This window comes from Manacus candei, unplaced genomic scaffold (genome assembly GCF_025592945.1).
Source record: "Manacus candei isolate 608988 ecotype Guabito, Panama unplaced genomic scaffold, ASM2559294v1 h1tg000014l, whole genome shotgun sequence".
Classification (NCBI taxonomy): Eukaryota; Metazoa; Chordata; class Aves; order Passeriformes; family Pipridae; genus Manacus; species Manacus candei.
Window position 1 is genome coordinate 55,172,510 of NW_026138062.1, and position 15,479 is coordinate 55,187,988.

At 38.4% G+C, this 15,479-nt stretch overlaps 1 protein-coding gene across 9 annotated transcripts in view; it reads left to right on the top strand.

Annotated features, from left to right (window-relative positions):
• Positions 1-15,479, top strand: part of SPAG17 (sperm associated antigen 17) — a 95,421-nt gene that overhangs the window by 60,469 nt on the left and 19,473 nt on the right. For 6 of the 9 annotated variants that reach the window (XM_051778622.1, XM_051778618.1, XM_051778621.1 and 3 more), the window contains 8 exons: positions 746-966; positions 4,864-4,984; positions 6,766-7,184; positions 10,041-10,170; positions 11,809-12,017; positions 12,305-12,449; positions 13,610-13,764; positions 14,179-14,355. In XM_051778622.1, coding sequence (XP_051634582.1) covers positions 746-966; positions 4,864-4,984; positions 6,766-7,184; positions 10,041-10,170; positions 11,809-12,017; positions 12,305-12,449; positions 13,610-13,764; positions 14,179-14,355 — 1,577 coding nt within the window. The remainder of the gene's footprint in view (positions 1-745; positions 967-4,863; positions 4,985-6,765; positions 7,185-10,040; positions 10,171-11,808; positions 12,018-12,304; positions 12,450-13,609; positions 13,765-14,178; positions 14,356-15,479) is intronic. The other 3 variants (XM_051778623.1, XM_051778624.1, XM_051778627.1) reach the window with 3 other exon arrangements.

Consider the following 15,479-nt stretch of genomic DNA (forward strand, 5'->3'; position numbering starts at 1 on the left):
AGAGTAAAGAAGTAGGTGACATTTCTTAAGAGATCAAGAGCCTGTAACAGCCTCTGTTCCTAAATTTAACACTCTGGGAAGTAGTGTTATCTGAAAGCGAACATGAAGGCTGGTTAAAGAAAAGTGTCAGTTAGTTGAAACAAAAATGTTTTACTGAAAATCTAACTTTATATTAATTTTATTTTCAAGAAACTATTTTGAAAGGCAACATGATTACTTCTTGTTAATGTGGTTAGCAGGCTGTTCTAACAATGGCTTGGCCTTTAAGAATTGCAAGAGTCTTACTAAGTCTAGATCATCAGAATCTTTCTGAATAATTATAGCAAAATAGATGTATGTAGTGCAAGGTTGCTGGAGTCAGTGCCGGATCAGCCCATGATAAAGCATAACAACAGCCATCAGTTACTAGATACTAGACTCAGAATGTTTCCATCTAAGTATTCTGGATGTAAAAGGGTATTTTTAAACTTGCATTTTTTTATTTTTGAGGTGATGACCAAGTGACAACTTGTGAGAAACAATAGTTTCAAGATGTCTTTTAGGCTAATAAATTGTCAGTCAGTGGAAAGATTTTCTAAACAGTTTTATATATTCAGTCTCTCTATCTGAAATAATAAACTCCCCCACTGAGGTTATTATTTCTAAGGTAAAATTTAGTGTACAAAATCTTTTTTAAAAATAAAATGTGGCCATCTACATTTATGAAAGTTAATTGCATTAAAAAAATTGCTTTTCCCTTCCTTAGATGATGAAAACGGTGATATCTTAGCAAGAATTCTGGACATCCCTTCTGTTCATATTCCGACCATAATTCCGACAGAAGTGGCTCCCATTACACCAGCTTTGGGAAAAAAAGATAAGTCCAACAAACAAAAGTCAGGAAAATCTCAGCCTTCTACGAAAGCAAACCGTAGCAAAATAGACCCTTCATCATCTGATGACCTGGTACAGCAAGAAGAAGTAGAGGTGAGAGAATTATCCAATGAAAAGAAACAAACAAAAATTCAAATACATGACCTTATGTAAAAGAAGCATATATTCTTCTCAGAGGGCTTTGAGCTGTGCCGTTACAAATTCCTAACAGTTTGTGGTGCTTCTAAGGATATCTTTTACTCTTTCAGTTGTTCTCAGATGGTACATATTGGCAGCTGTTAATGAAGCTAGCCTTTATGACTGCATGGTGTGAAGCAGTCTGTCTTCCATGGTCCACGTACTTTTGTCAATTTTGGCTTTACAGTTACAGCTCTTACACTGCAGATGATCAGAAGACTGGAGCACCTCTCCTGCAAAGACAGATTGAGAGAGCTGGTGAGGCACTGGAACAGATTACCTAGAGAAGTTGTTGATGCCCCATCCCTGGAAGTGTTTAAGGCGAGGTCGGATGGGGCTTTGAGCAACTTGGTCTAGTGAAAGGTGTCCCTGTCCATGATAGGGAGGTTGGAATGTGATGGTCTTTAAGGTCCTTTCCACCCAAACCATTCAATGGTTATTAATATCTCACTCACAAGAACTGCTGAATTTTTAGTTTAAACAAGCAGAATTTTTCTGTGCTTTCCAAAACCTGTGCTGGAAAGTCTAACCAAACAGTAAATTAGTGGAGACAGTTTTTCAAAACCTTGCTCTGTAATTTGGTCTTAGCAGCCAATAACAAGCCAGGGACCAGCAATTTGAGGAAGTTACTTTTGCCTGTAAGTGAAGTACTTCTGTCACAGTGCAGGTTTTGGAAAGGATGAATGACATTTTAAAAGCAGATTCTGAATTTCTGTTGTGAAATAGTATCTAATATCTAGTGGATGGAGTAATGCTGTGCCTCTTGTTTCAACATGGATTCTGGGCATATCCACAAAAAGTGCTTCTTACCTAATTTCAAAAGTCTAGCTAGTTATTTAAAGAGCATGAGCATGGGAAGTGATATAAGGAGTTGCCAGCACTCAGTATAACATACAGTAATTGTGTGGCAGAAATGAAACCTATAGAAACAAATAGTCCTATCGTTAAAAATCAGTCAGGAGGACTTCTAAGCCAAAAGGCTTTTAACTATTTGGTTTAGAATTACTTTGGATAAAGAGTTCCCATACTAGTGCGTACAGCACCTGTCTGTGAGTCTGCAAGTATTTTGGAGAACAGGATTAGAATCCAAAACGGACTTGATAAATTCACATGGACACAGTCTGTAAAATGGAATGCAATTCAATAAGAATCAAAGTGGTAGGTTCTACAATTACATATAAATAATGAACATGTATCTGCAGAATGGATAACAGTTCTGTCAGTTTGTAGTGGGTTAACCGTGGCCAGATACCAGGTACCCACTAAAGCCACTCTCTTACTCTCTCTCTGCAACTGAACAGAGGACAGAAAAAAAAGAAAAACCAGCTAAGGATTCATGAGTTGAGATTACAGCTGGGAGAAGTCAGTTACTGATTACCTTGATGGGCAAAACAGACTCAAAGTGGGGATATTATTTAAATTTGTTACTAACAAGATAAGAGCCAAAGAGTGAGAAATAAAACAATCTTAAAAACACCTTCCCTCCACCCCTCCTTCCTTCCATGTTCTCCCTCCTCCCCCCCAGCAGTGCAGGTGGACGGGAAATGGGGGTTACAGTCAGCTGTTGTTTCTGCCACTGCTCAAAGAGAGGAGTCCTTCCCATGCTCCTGTGGGGTCCCTCCCATGGGAGACAGTCCTTGATGCACCTCTCCGGCGAGTCCATCCCATGGGCAATAGTTCTTCCCAAACTGCTGTCCTGTGGGTCACTCCTCCATGGGGTGCAGTCCTTCACAGATGAGCTGTACCGGCATGGGTCCCCCACAGGGCCACAAGTCCTACCCGGGAAAAACCTGCTCCAGCGTGGGCTTCCCTCTCCATGGGCTGCAAGTCTCTGGCAGGACCCTGCTCCATCTTGGGCCTCCCACGGTGTCACAACCTCCTTCATGCATCCCCCTGCTCCAGCACGGGCTCCTCCAGGGGCTGCAGGTGGGTCTCTGCACCCTGATGTTCCTCCATGGGCTGCAGGGGCACAGCTGCTCCACCATGGTCTGCACCACGGGCTGCAGGGCCTCAGCTCCCCTGCCTGGAGCACCTCCTGCCCCTCCTTCTGCACTGACCTTGGTGTCTACATTGTTGTTACCATGTTCTCACTCCGCTCTTCCCTGGCTGGAATTCTTTCTGCACCACAACCTTCTGTTCTTAGATATGTTATCACGGAGGCATTAGTATCACTCCTGATTGACTTGGCCTTGGCCAGCAGCAAGAATTCCATCCTGGAGCTAGCTGGCATTGGTTCCACTGGACAGGGAAGCTTCTAGCAGCTTCTGACAGAAGCCTCCCCTGTACCCTCCCCCCGTCCCCGCTACTAAAACCCAGTCACAGAAACCCACTGCACAGTTCTATAGAGAAAGGTCTGAGAGTTGCCATGGATCACAGGCTATGCATAAGTCAACAATGCCATCTTCCTGTGAGAAAGGCAAAGACCACATTGAGGTGAATAAAGGGGAGTATAGCCTGCTAAATATGTGAAGTTATTTTCCACTCAGGTGTGGTAAGGTCTCAGTTGAAGTAATGTGTCCAGTTAGGGATACTACACTGCAAGAAAAATACAGGCCACACTGAGAGTTTTAAGGAAAGCATGAGGATTAGAGGTCTAGAAAACTTGACTGGTGGGAAAAGCTTAAAAGACTTGGTTTGGGTTTGTTTGATCTAGAGTTGAGAGACAGAATAGCCTTCTTCTGTAAAGAGCTAAAAGGACACCATCATCTCTTATGCTAGCCCATATAATCAGCAGAAATAATCAGAAGTAAACTAGTTTTCTCTAATATTTATTCAAATTAACCAGGACAAAAATGTCAGTAAGGTTAATCAAGGTAAAGTACTGGAGCAGTTTACCAGGAAACCTCCAACCCTGGAAATTTTTTAAACAGGTTACATTAGAAATTCTCTGGGTTTTTTACCATTAAAACAAGAAGCAGATGACAACTGAGGGTTACTTGTGTCCTGTTCTGTGACTTCTACCTCATGATCCTGTGACTACAGTCTTAGGGTATCGAGAGTAGGCTTTATTACCTAGTAATATTATGTAAAGTAATCACAAATGTATGACATTCTTTATGCTGAAAAACATGTGGAAAAATATCTGCCTTTTCCCCCCTAAAATTATGTTCCTAAAAAGCAAGTATATGGGGTAATACCAGGACAAATTCTCTCTGTTACCTCTGTCTGCAATCCAAAACTGTTTTCATCTTATGACTGCTGGCATAGTGTAGTCCATTGTCAAATAGGTTTTTGAGGGGATGACATTTAAGAATCTGTTGTATTTTTTCATAAATGTTCCAGGGCCTTCAGACATTCCTTAGGTCAACCTCATCTTTTCTAGTCATCAGAAGAGTTTCCACTGCAGAGCAGTGCAAAGAGAGCTACACATTTTGACTGTCAAACCTTCCTTCCTGTCCCCTTCTTGAGTCAGTGCTGTATTTGCAGCAGATTGGAAATACAGCTCTGCTAACCTTTTGTGCCCTTTTAATGATTATGGGTAAAATAGGTGATATGCAACTTCAGTAATTATTTCACACTCTTCTGCTTCACATTATCTGTTTATTGTCATCCCATCTTGATGCTATGCATAAGATAGCAAAATGACTCAGTAAAATGAATAAACTTAGGAAGAGTTATTCTTCAAGGTGAATGAAAGAAGAGAGCATAATCAAATGTTTCCACTTCAGAGTCTAAAAACACTCAAAATGTTAAATAAGTGGTAGACAGCACATTTTTTAAACAATGTATTGTTACAACTGAAATCTGTGGTCTAATTTTTTTCTTTACTCTTTTAAAATATGGAATAAAACTAATTCATGTTTCATTCTGTAGATAGAAATGGAAGAACCAGCTCCCCAAATACAAGAGATATCAGATGTTCTTGCTTTTCCGAGTTTGAATGTCTCCTGTCCCAATGGACTTGTATTAAGTTTCCTTGGTGAAAGCTTTGAAGGTTAGTTTTCTGAGCCACTGCAAAGTAAGGAATTTAAAAGAAGTTAAAACTATTTATTTCTTCATTAGCGGATTTAGATGTAACTATGATTTTTTTAACATGCTAAGTCTGTCATAATGTCTGTTTTAATAGTATTTGCAACATAAATAGTGTGGGGTTTTTTCAAACAAATATAAAATCTAGCATCACAAGTTGTTGGACATAAAAGATTAAGGACAGGGAAGCAGTAACCCTAAAATGCCCTTGCGAGTCATGTTGGATAATCAGTTGAATATGCATGTAGAATAGAATACTAAAGAAAAATTATCTAATGCAGTTAATAAATGCATATATATTGAGGAATCTCGAGTAATAACAGGAAGATAGTTACGTTATCTGTATCTGCACCTCCTTTGGAGTGTATATACTTAAGTTCACAAGACAAAATTTTAATATTTTGGGGAAGAGTGACAAAAATGATTAAAGCATCAGAAGATGTATCTTATAGTGAGCTCATTTCACCAGAGAACTCAATTTAGTGACCAAAGAAAAGGTCAAAGGGGTAACTGGTGCCAGCCTGGAAGTACAAGGAAAGAGAATTTTGGTGATAGCTTGTAAACACGGCATATAAAAGTATTACAGTTTTCAGGGGCTTGAAACTGAAAAGTAGTGCTTTATACTAGATTTAAGATATACTCATTTATTAATGGTAAGAATGATTAACAAAACTAACACAGGCTATGATTGACTCTCTGCTACTGGATATTTTACGATCAGGTTTTTTGTTGCCTTTCTAAAAGATACAATCAGTTTCAAACAGGAATTATTTCACAGAAGTCCTTTGATTTAGGCCATCCAGTACATAGACAGGAGACACTCATAATAAGCCTTTCTGCCCTTACTGAATTTCCTTTAGCAGACTGATGTGGTATATAAATACTTAGAGGTGTCTGTGCCTAACATGTCCTTCTGCAATACTTCTGTTTTCTACCGTTTTTGAAAATCAGCATGAGGTTAATTTTTGCATGCTGTAAACTCTAGTAAATCTTGGGTGTTTTCAGTCATGCCATTAGGTTTTGAAGCAGACAAATGTGATTTTTTTTGTCATCTAGTCAGTTTTAAATACAGCCACATACAGATGTGATTTAATACCTCTGTACAAAAAATTTGTACAACCCAGAAAATGTGCTCTGACTAATCTGGTATGAAGTAAAGAACATATAGAGGGTTTTCAAATATACATAGTTTGGCAAGGAGCATAAGATGAAATGCTGAATAATTGAGGTGAACAGAGGAATTACAAACACATGCATTTAGTCTCTTGACACAATTACCATAATTATACCTATTGGTATATTCAACACTCTGCCACAATTTAAGCTAAAAAACTAACTTGTTCAAGTAGACAAAATATATAACTTAGGTTTCTATACAAATTCAAACTTGGTGAAACTCAGTAACTTTTTTTCACCTTTATGGCAGTTAAGAAATTCCTCTCACCTAATGTGAGTCTTCCAAAAGTTCAGCATCCATAATAAATCCATCTTCATATTTCCCTTGTTTTCATTTGGAAAGACAGCCACCTTCACAGGAGGATGTAGAATTTCTGAGTAGGTGACTGTTTTGAATTTTTCTCTGAATTTGGAGTCTGTCTCTTACTCTATGGATGACCAAGTAAGCCAAGGAGGGTTAGTCTTACTCACCTGGAATTGCATACCTTCTGTAGACACCATGATGCTGGCTGTTTAGCCCTGTTTGAATGTGTACTATGCAGTATTAAGTAATGCAAAGTTTGTTTTCAGATTTGAAAGATGAAGCCACTACCGCTGAAGCAGAGAAAGAGGTGGTAAAGGAAAGTGAGGCCAAAACAGATGAAGCAAAGGAGGAAGAGGTTAAGGAAAACAAGGCCAAAGCAGATGAAGCAAAGGAGGAAGAGGTTAAGGAAAGCGAGGCCAAAGCAGATGAAGCAAAGGAGGAAGAGGTTATGGAAAGTGGAGAGAAGGAGCATGAGGTTTCAGAAGGTGAAATAGAGCACAAAGACACTGAAAGAAAAAAGGCCAAGCAGCCTACTCTGGAAATTCTGGTTAGACAGAGTTATCCCCAAAAGGTAAAGAACTCTCAGCTTTATCCACCTGTGGCAAGGCAAATAGAACAAGAGGTGTCAAGAGTCATCACTAGTCAAGGAACTGTCGTAAAGTACCTGATGGATGGATCTACCCAGGTATATTTAGTAGAATTCATTGTAAGCAGCTTGTGTGTGTGATTACCCTTAAATGTGTGCTCATCTACTGAAATAGAGAAGTGTCCAGTTTTTAGATGAAGGAATGAAGTAACTACTGAGTTATGCAGCCACATCAAGACTAAAATGCTCTTTGCTTTGGTCAGTGTCAGAACTTAAGGCACATAGGGAGGTTTAAATATGAAAATTTTAGGCATATGAAGATTTTAGGCAACTTTGGAATTAGGAAATTGCTGAATAGGGTTTTGAGAACTATATTCCTGGACTTAAGTATCCAAAGTGTGGATTAGTTTGGGTTTTTTGGCAATATGAAAATATCCATGTATTTTTTCAGTCTAAACAGTCATGTGGGATCCAGAAAAGACCTGAACTGTTCTTCAGTCCTGCAGACACCTTTAGGTATCCTAAATTTTCAGGAAAAAAAGACTTTATGTTCCTATATATCGAAGTACCTGCTTTGTTTACATATATTTAGGTTGCCTAGAATTCTGGTACATTTTAGGTGCTATAGGCTAGATACCATCTTTACAAATACTGTAATTAATCTACAAGCCACTTTTTTTTCAAAGTCTAAGACACTACATGTAGTTAGCAAACAGATGAAGAGTCATCTATTTTGATTCAGAAAGTATCAAAATAATTCCTTATTTCTTGGATTTTTTTTCTGTCTAAGTAGACCTGTGGTGGTTTGAGACCCCCAAAATCCAATTCCCGAGTTCAAGCCCCCCTCCCACATCTCACCCCAGTGTGAGATGGGTTTTCCAGACACAACACAAGACTCAATATGGGGGGAAGGGAATTATATTACAATCACTACACAAATAAATATTATAATACATCATATACATAATCTTAACTATCTCTCCTATGATAAATCAGTATTTACATTGGATCAAATCTCCCTCCAATAAAAGTCCAGGAGGGAAGAAGGAAAGATCCTTTCCACCTTCAGGGCAGCAGTCTCTCCTCCTCAATGCAGCAGTTGTAGTTGGATCTCTTTCCAATACACACAAGGGGGTCTCCTCTCACCCCTCTCAGCCCTTCGACTCCACCCCCTCAGGGGTTACCATTTTTTTTTAACTCCAGGGGGAAAAACACTTTTTTTTCTCCCCACCACAAGACCACAACTCCAAGTATAAGTTACTTACCATTTGTTCCATTTGTTACCATTACGTTATATGCTACATCAGTCAGCCAGGATTTCTGAGAAACATAACCATTTCAGAAGTATGCAAAGAAGCTAGCTCCTGTATGTCTATATATTCTCAACATACTATCTCCTGATAGAAAAATGTAGATCTTATGTGCCTAGCATGATTTTAGAGTAGTCTCTGTATAAACAGATTATGAGTACTTCCTTCTTAATATTAACTTAATGTCTGTGAGTCATCAAGAATATATTATTTATGATAAGCATTGAAAAAAGAAGGAATGGTTAATTCCTTCCAGTAATAATCTCAAGAGTTGTTTCTATATGTTGTCCATTTATTGTCTACATTGTACTGTATTTATAAATTAATTCAGGGATGGTTAGGGTGGCTTTATCTGACACACAGAGAACATGCATGTCAAGGGTTGAGTGTAACGGACAATATGTCTCAGAAAACAGCTATAAGTAGATAAATAACCAAGACTTCCTTTTGTTAGCTATCTTGATGGCTAAAAAATTAACATTAGTCCTAGGCATGTGGAATGCCTTAGTGCAGATCAATATGTCAATACAGATGCATTATCACTGCTACCAAAAAAAAAGTCATTAACCTTTGACTATTTAGTCAAAGAATAATCTTTACTGTTTATTTTTACACCTGTTTGTTGCTAAATAGAGTCCACATTAATTGCATATGTGAACTGCAGCAATTAGCACTCCTTTGGGCAATGACTAATGTGATGAAATTTAACAAGTCCAAATTTTGGATCCTACAAGTGGGACAAGTAACACCAGGCACAGGTGTAAATGAGGAGAGGAGTGGCTGGAGAGTACCCCGCAGAGCAGGCCCTGGGGATGTTGGTGGGCAGCAGCTCAGTGTGAGTCAGCAGTGTGTGCCCGGGCAGCCCAGAGGGCAAACCACATCCTGGGGAGCATCAAACACAGCATCATGAGCCAGTGAGAGGGAGAGGAACATCCCATTGTGCTCAGCATTGGTGTGGCCTCACACGGACTGCTGGGTGCAGTTCTGAGACCCAGAGGGGTGTGAAGGTCCTTGAATGCTCCCAGAGGAGCACAACAAAGCTGGTGGAAGGGCTGGCAGGTGTGTCCTGTGAGGAGCAGCTGATGGCTCTGGGCTTGTCTGCTTTGGAGAGACCGAGGCTGAGGATCAACCTTGTCGCTCTCTGCAGCTCCCTGACAGGGTAAGTGGAGAGGGAGGTGATGATCCTTTCTCCCTGGGATCTGTTGATAGGACATATGGCAGTGGCTCAAAGCTGATCCAGGGAAGGTTTGAACTGGGCATTAGGAAGCATTTCTTTACCCGAGAGGGTGGTCAGACAGTGGAACAGGCTTCCTAGAGGGGAGGTGAATGTCACAAGCCTGTCAGTGTTTAAGAGGCCCTTAAGGTCAGTGCCCTTAACAACATGCTTTAACTTGGTCAGCCCTGAAGGGGTCAGGCAGCTGGACTGGATGATCATTTAAGGTCCCTTCCAACTGAAAAAGTCTATTTTATTCATGCTTTTTAAGATAGCTGCTTTATTTCTTGTATTCATTCTGAGAGCTTTCACTTTTTTCCCCTCCATCACCCACAGCATTCTAGTGACTATTGCATTTGTGACACATTCTTTAAGATTTTCTAGTGATGTTTGAATTGATTTTAACCTTTAGTATGTCCTTGATTTCTGTAGATTCTGTTTGCTGATGGCACAGTGAGTAGGAGTCCCGACTCTGGTCCTGTCCTACCACCATCTACAATTCCAGATAACATACAACCATTACCAGAATCAGAGCTTTTACATGAGACCAGGATTAAGAAAGGTAATATTTTTTGGGTTTTGGATGGATGTAAGTTAGCAGGGCTGATGATAGTTAAAGGGCACATTTCTTTAGTCTGAAAATTCTGCCAGTATGAAAATGCAATTTTATCTGTACTCAGCTTCTGCACACTGTTATGTTACCTTCATAGCAAATCATTTCTATCTAACTCCAGATTTCTTTTTCTTCCATCATGCTAGGACTCCAATAAGTAAATACACTCTGATACATTGGTATCAGTGATTGAACACGAAATCTTTTAAGAGAAATCCTTGTAACTACAATAGTGTTAAAACCCTACTTTTGTGTTATGCAATTTTTAGTCTTCATATTAAGTAATGCTTCACTCACAGAGGATACTGTATTTTTCCTGTGCAGGGCTGAGTTGGACTTGATGATCCTTGTGGGTCCCTTTCAACTCGGCATATTCTGTGATTCTGTGTATTCCAAGGCACCTACGATTGGTCATTATCAACTGGTTCTATGGACTTGTGGTTGGTGGCAATATAGCCACTCTTACCTTATTTTCTTTGACTGAGAAAGAGCCAAATAAATGTTTACTTCATACCTCAGAGTGTAGTTTGAGATATCTGTCAGTGCTGCTTAGTACACAGTACAATTATGACCTGTCATATTAACTTGTAATTTATTGAAAGTTTCTGAATAAAAATTGCTGCCAAAAAGAAAAGGGTCTCAAAAAGAGACTTTTTGAGTCAAGTCCAGTCCTTGTTCTTAGGATATTCCTTAGGGTAACTGCAAAGATGTTTGAGAACAATTCTGACAAACCATCTTCTAATATGTATTCTCAGTATGTGGAATGAGTGTATATACTTTCTTCCTTATCCTTTATTTATCACTTTTCCACCTTCCCCACCTTTCCTCTCCACTTCTTATTCATGACAAATTTGTAGTGAATAGTTTCATCTCTTTTTGTATTTTGGGTGGGTTTTTTGCTAGATATATACTGTAAATCTTCTAGACTGCTCTCTGAACTATGCTGTTGTCTTTTACCTACACTTAGTTTAAACTTCTTTTCCTGCATATGAGAGACCTGAATTCTCTATAACATTCTTAATAAGATCTCTCCAATTCCCTTTCATAATGGAATTTCCATCCCTTTTCTTCTGATGCACCATAGAATTGTGTTGGCCTTTTTGGTCACTATATTTTCACGCTGATAACTTGTAATCATTCTGCATGGATGATGCCTCCAGGTCTTTCTTTTCTTCTACTGTTACAAGCTTAGCTGAAACAGAAATAATTTTTATTATTCTTCACATTAGATTTCATTCTAATAAGCCATATCAAATTCCTATCACTTTAATCTTCAAGCTCATGGGACAACTTTGGCTCCTTTTTTTTTTCTGTAATTCATTCAGATTTTCTTTTGCATTGATAGTGCCTTCCAAAGTCTTGTCATAATCAGATTTCATTGGCATGCTTTTTACTTTTTCTATGTTCTTAAGGAAACATTAAATAAGGTTAGTTCAGGAGTGTGCCTCTAAGTAACAGGAGTTGTAATTTTTTTCTAACCTGTTAAATAGTTCTTCTTTCAATTCTGTCAAAACCAATCCTCACAATGATTTTATCTTTTGCCTTAGAGAATACCAAGTCTGATACAAGAATTTTTTATTTCTGCAGGAAAACACAGTGGCAAAAACATGTCACACCCAACCAAGGATGAGTTGTTTGAAAATACTGTTCAGGATCTGGTTAATTCTGAGGAACCTAAGGCAGGAACCTGGATAACAACAACTCCATTAGGCATTCAAGTGGGCACTGAGGGTGGAAAGAGAATGGATCTGAAGCCGCTCTTCATGTATCAGGCAACAGACCCAGCTGATGAGACGGTATAACTGCTTTTGTGTTATTATAGCACTGTCTACTAAGCCAAGACACGGGGCTGCCATCATATAAGTTGTACGATTTGAAAACAAATTATTATTTGTTATATTTATTACTCTGTTCAAAGGCAAAGTTATAGATTTTGAAGAAAATGTGATTCCTCAGTCTCTGAAACAGATGAAGTTGCAGTAGTCTAGCTTCTTCAGAGTTTCAGTGCCTGATGCCTTTTATTGTTGTTGCTGTTACAAGTATCACAGTGCTAATATAAATGAATGTTTCTTCGTTCTTTCAGGTTATGACTGTACGAGATGATGAAGTGATAATTGTTGAGAAGCTGGATGGTAGCAGAGTAGTAGATCATGCTGATGGTACCAGGATCACAACTTTTTATAAAAAATGTGAATGCCGTTTTGTACCAGATGGTGGTGAGGAAACAGGTAAAATCAAATGGGGAGCACTTACCTCTGCTATGTCTTGTGAAGCAGAAAATTGTCAAAATACATACTAAAGGCAGCTTATACCTTATACCTATAGCCTAAATAACACAGCCACTAGTACAGTCCAGGCTTAGTTTGTCTCCTATTCAGTGCAAAAATTGTACTGTTGCAAGCAAGCAAATTTCCTTCTTTTCATATATATAATTACATGGTCCCCCTTTATCATGAGACCACAGTTCTAGTTGTCCATTGCCCTCTCTCCATCTGCCCTAATATTAGCAAGCAAGATGATTTGAGTCTTAACTGAAGAAGTTAAGTCATAACGACCAGGGCATCCTTATATTTTCCATGGAAGCCATGGACTCGCCAGCCTTGGAGATACTGAATATCTGAATATGGCTGTGGAAAATGCCATGCCTAGAAAAGTAAAACTTATATTTCCCTGAAATAAGTGGGGCTAATGGTCATCTGTGTTTATTCTGGCTGGTGTTGTATTTCATATGTTTCGTTCACTTGCTAGACGAGTCCTGTCCTCCTTAATTAACATGAAGTGTACTTTTACTGTGTCTGTACTGTTCAAACACAGTGGGAAGTTCTGGTTCTGTGGGAAAAGAGCGTTATTGAGTTAACAGATAATGTTCAGGAACATCGTCTCCCTGTGGGATTTTAAAAATCAAAACAACTTTGAACTGATCTGTCTCTTCAATGGGAAGGCAATGACCAGATTAACATACCTGTTTGATTTGTTTTCCAAGATTTAATAGGAATTTCTTCACGTCTTTGAGCTTGTATTACAGGCACAAAGAATTTCAGTGATCCAACTTGTATGTTACAAGTGTCCAGATCATTATCATTAGTAACATACTTGATACTTTAGAGTGTACTTTTCTGGCCAGTCACAGATGGCTACAAAAATTTTTTGCTGTTGAATTTTCCTGTATTGAGTGCACTGTCCAGAATTGTGTTGTGTGTTGTTTACATAAATTATGTAAAATTTATAAAATCACGTAAAATTATGTGATAAAGGATGCCATGAACTTTATGAGAGTCTTGTACTGAGGAGATAAGGATCTAGCACTATGAGAGAAAAAGCAAATTGAATCTTAAGACATTTCCGTGATTCATGTGCTCCTGTATCATTGTTCTGTATTAATTCTTAGATGAACCCTCAAAAACCACCCCAAAGAAGGTGAAGTGTGTGCGAGTAGAGAATCCTGAGTTTGCTACTGTTATAACAAATTGTGAGGATGGTACCTGTTGTACCATCTTTGGAGATGGGACATCTATTCTAGCAAAGCCACAGGGAACGTATCAGGTGGGAATTATTTTTAGTTTGTGACAGTGAAATTTTAGTTTTGTGTTCCAAGTTCTCTGCCATTAGCAGCTCTCACCTTGGCTATTTTAACTCCCTTCTTTATAGACTTCACAAATCCTATGACTCTATCCCTTTCATCCTCTGCCAATATTTAAATATTTACTCACAACTGTGTAGTATATTTAAATCACAGTCTTAAATTTCCTGAAGTTAAATATTACAGAGACTAAGGTCAGTCTACCTCCCAGACCTCATCTTCTTTCTTTCTGTCCCTTTAGTTCCTCTAAATTGGATGATTCAGTATTAAAGGTCTGAAAGCTCTCCTCTTGATTTGTGTCTATTATTCATTTTCATGGTACCTCTAAACTAAAGTTTTCATCTTTTAGCTGAACCTCTTCCTTTTTGCTGTCATAGGTTTTACCGATCAAGACAGGCTCTCTTTTCATTGATGAAGATTGCTCAGCAATTTATACCCATGAAGTTTATGATTTCATCAGCAAGAACGAGGAGAAACAAGCAGGGAGGTACATTATGAAACACACTTCCAGCACTATTTGTGAGATGGTGGATCCTGAAGGAAATACTTTCAAGGTAAAATACATGGAAGAAAACAAATTTCTGCATTTTAACTAATTTTGTCTTATAAACTTCTCTCAAAATCAGATTGTATCTTTGTAATATTTAAAGTAGCCTAGCTAGCCAGAAGGGAAGACCTCTTGAATCAGGTCTCTGATATGTTCTCGACTAAATGATGGATTTGCTTTATTTGATATTTCCCCCTTTTTGGAGAGACTGAAATAAAACGCATGGTTTACAGTTTACCTCACTTGTAGTTACCTTAATTAGTGTGACTTGTATTATATCAAAAAATCAGCTCTGCAAGTGAGGATTAAAAATGAGAGAGGATATTTGCTCTTCAGAAGGTCTATAGAAACACTCTAACCAGCCTTGGTAAGGCAACTGTAGTTAAAAGGAATGATCCAGTCTTTAAAGTCATGCTATTTTGCTGTGATCCTTTCACACTAAAGGCATACTTTTGCACTACGTTAGTACTTAGTTGTGAGTCCTAGAATCATCATGTAAGTGTCTGTGAGCTGCATACTGTTTTCTCATTAAGATTCTAATGAAATATTCTAAATGTGACATCCTTATAATATCTTTTCTGTGTTGTAACTATAATCATTACCATTTTCCCAGATTCCTGCGAAATAACACTAAGGTTCCTCTGGACATGTGTATTAGAATAGGTTTTAACTTGGCTGAAGAAACACTGCTTATAGAAATCTATGTCATGTGTCAATCTCTCCCTTACAAATTTTTAACTAATAAACTAGAAGGATAGAAATTTCAAAGATACCAATTCCTAGAAAATCATTACAGTTCAAAGAAATTGCTTGGCATTGGCATCAGCACATCCTGCTTTTTCTCAACTGATACTTAGGGAACAAAAGAGGGAGGCTGAGGAGGCTGTGGGACAGCTGAACGTATTTTAGGAGCAGTGATCTCAGAGGATATGGATTCTAGTAAGAAAGATGAGATTAATTCAATATGAGAAGATGCATACATGAAGAACAACTGTAGCAAAAACAGTTTGCATTGGTTTTCCATTAGTAGAGTGTCTTATTTACTTCATCCCACTGTTTTAATTTCAAGACCTCATTTTCATTGGATAAGTGTTTATGTGATGTTGTAACAACTCACAAATCTAAGCTTCT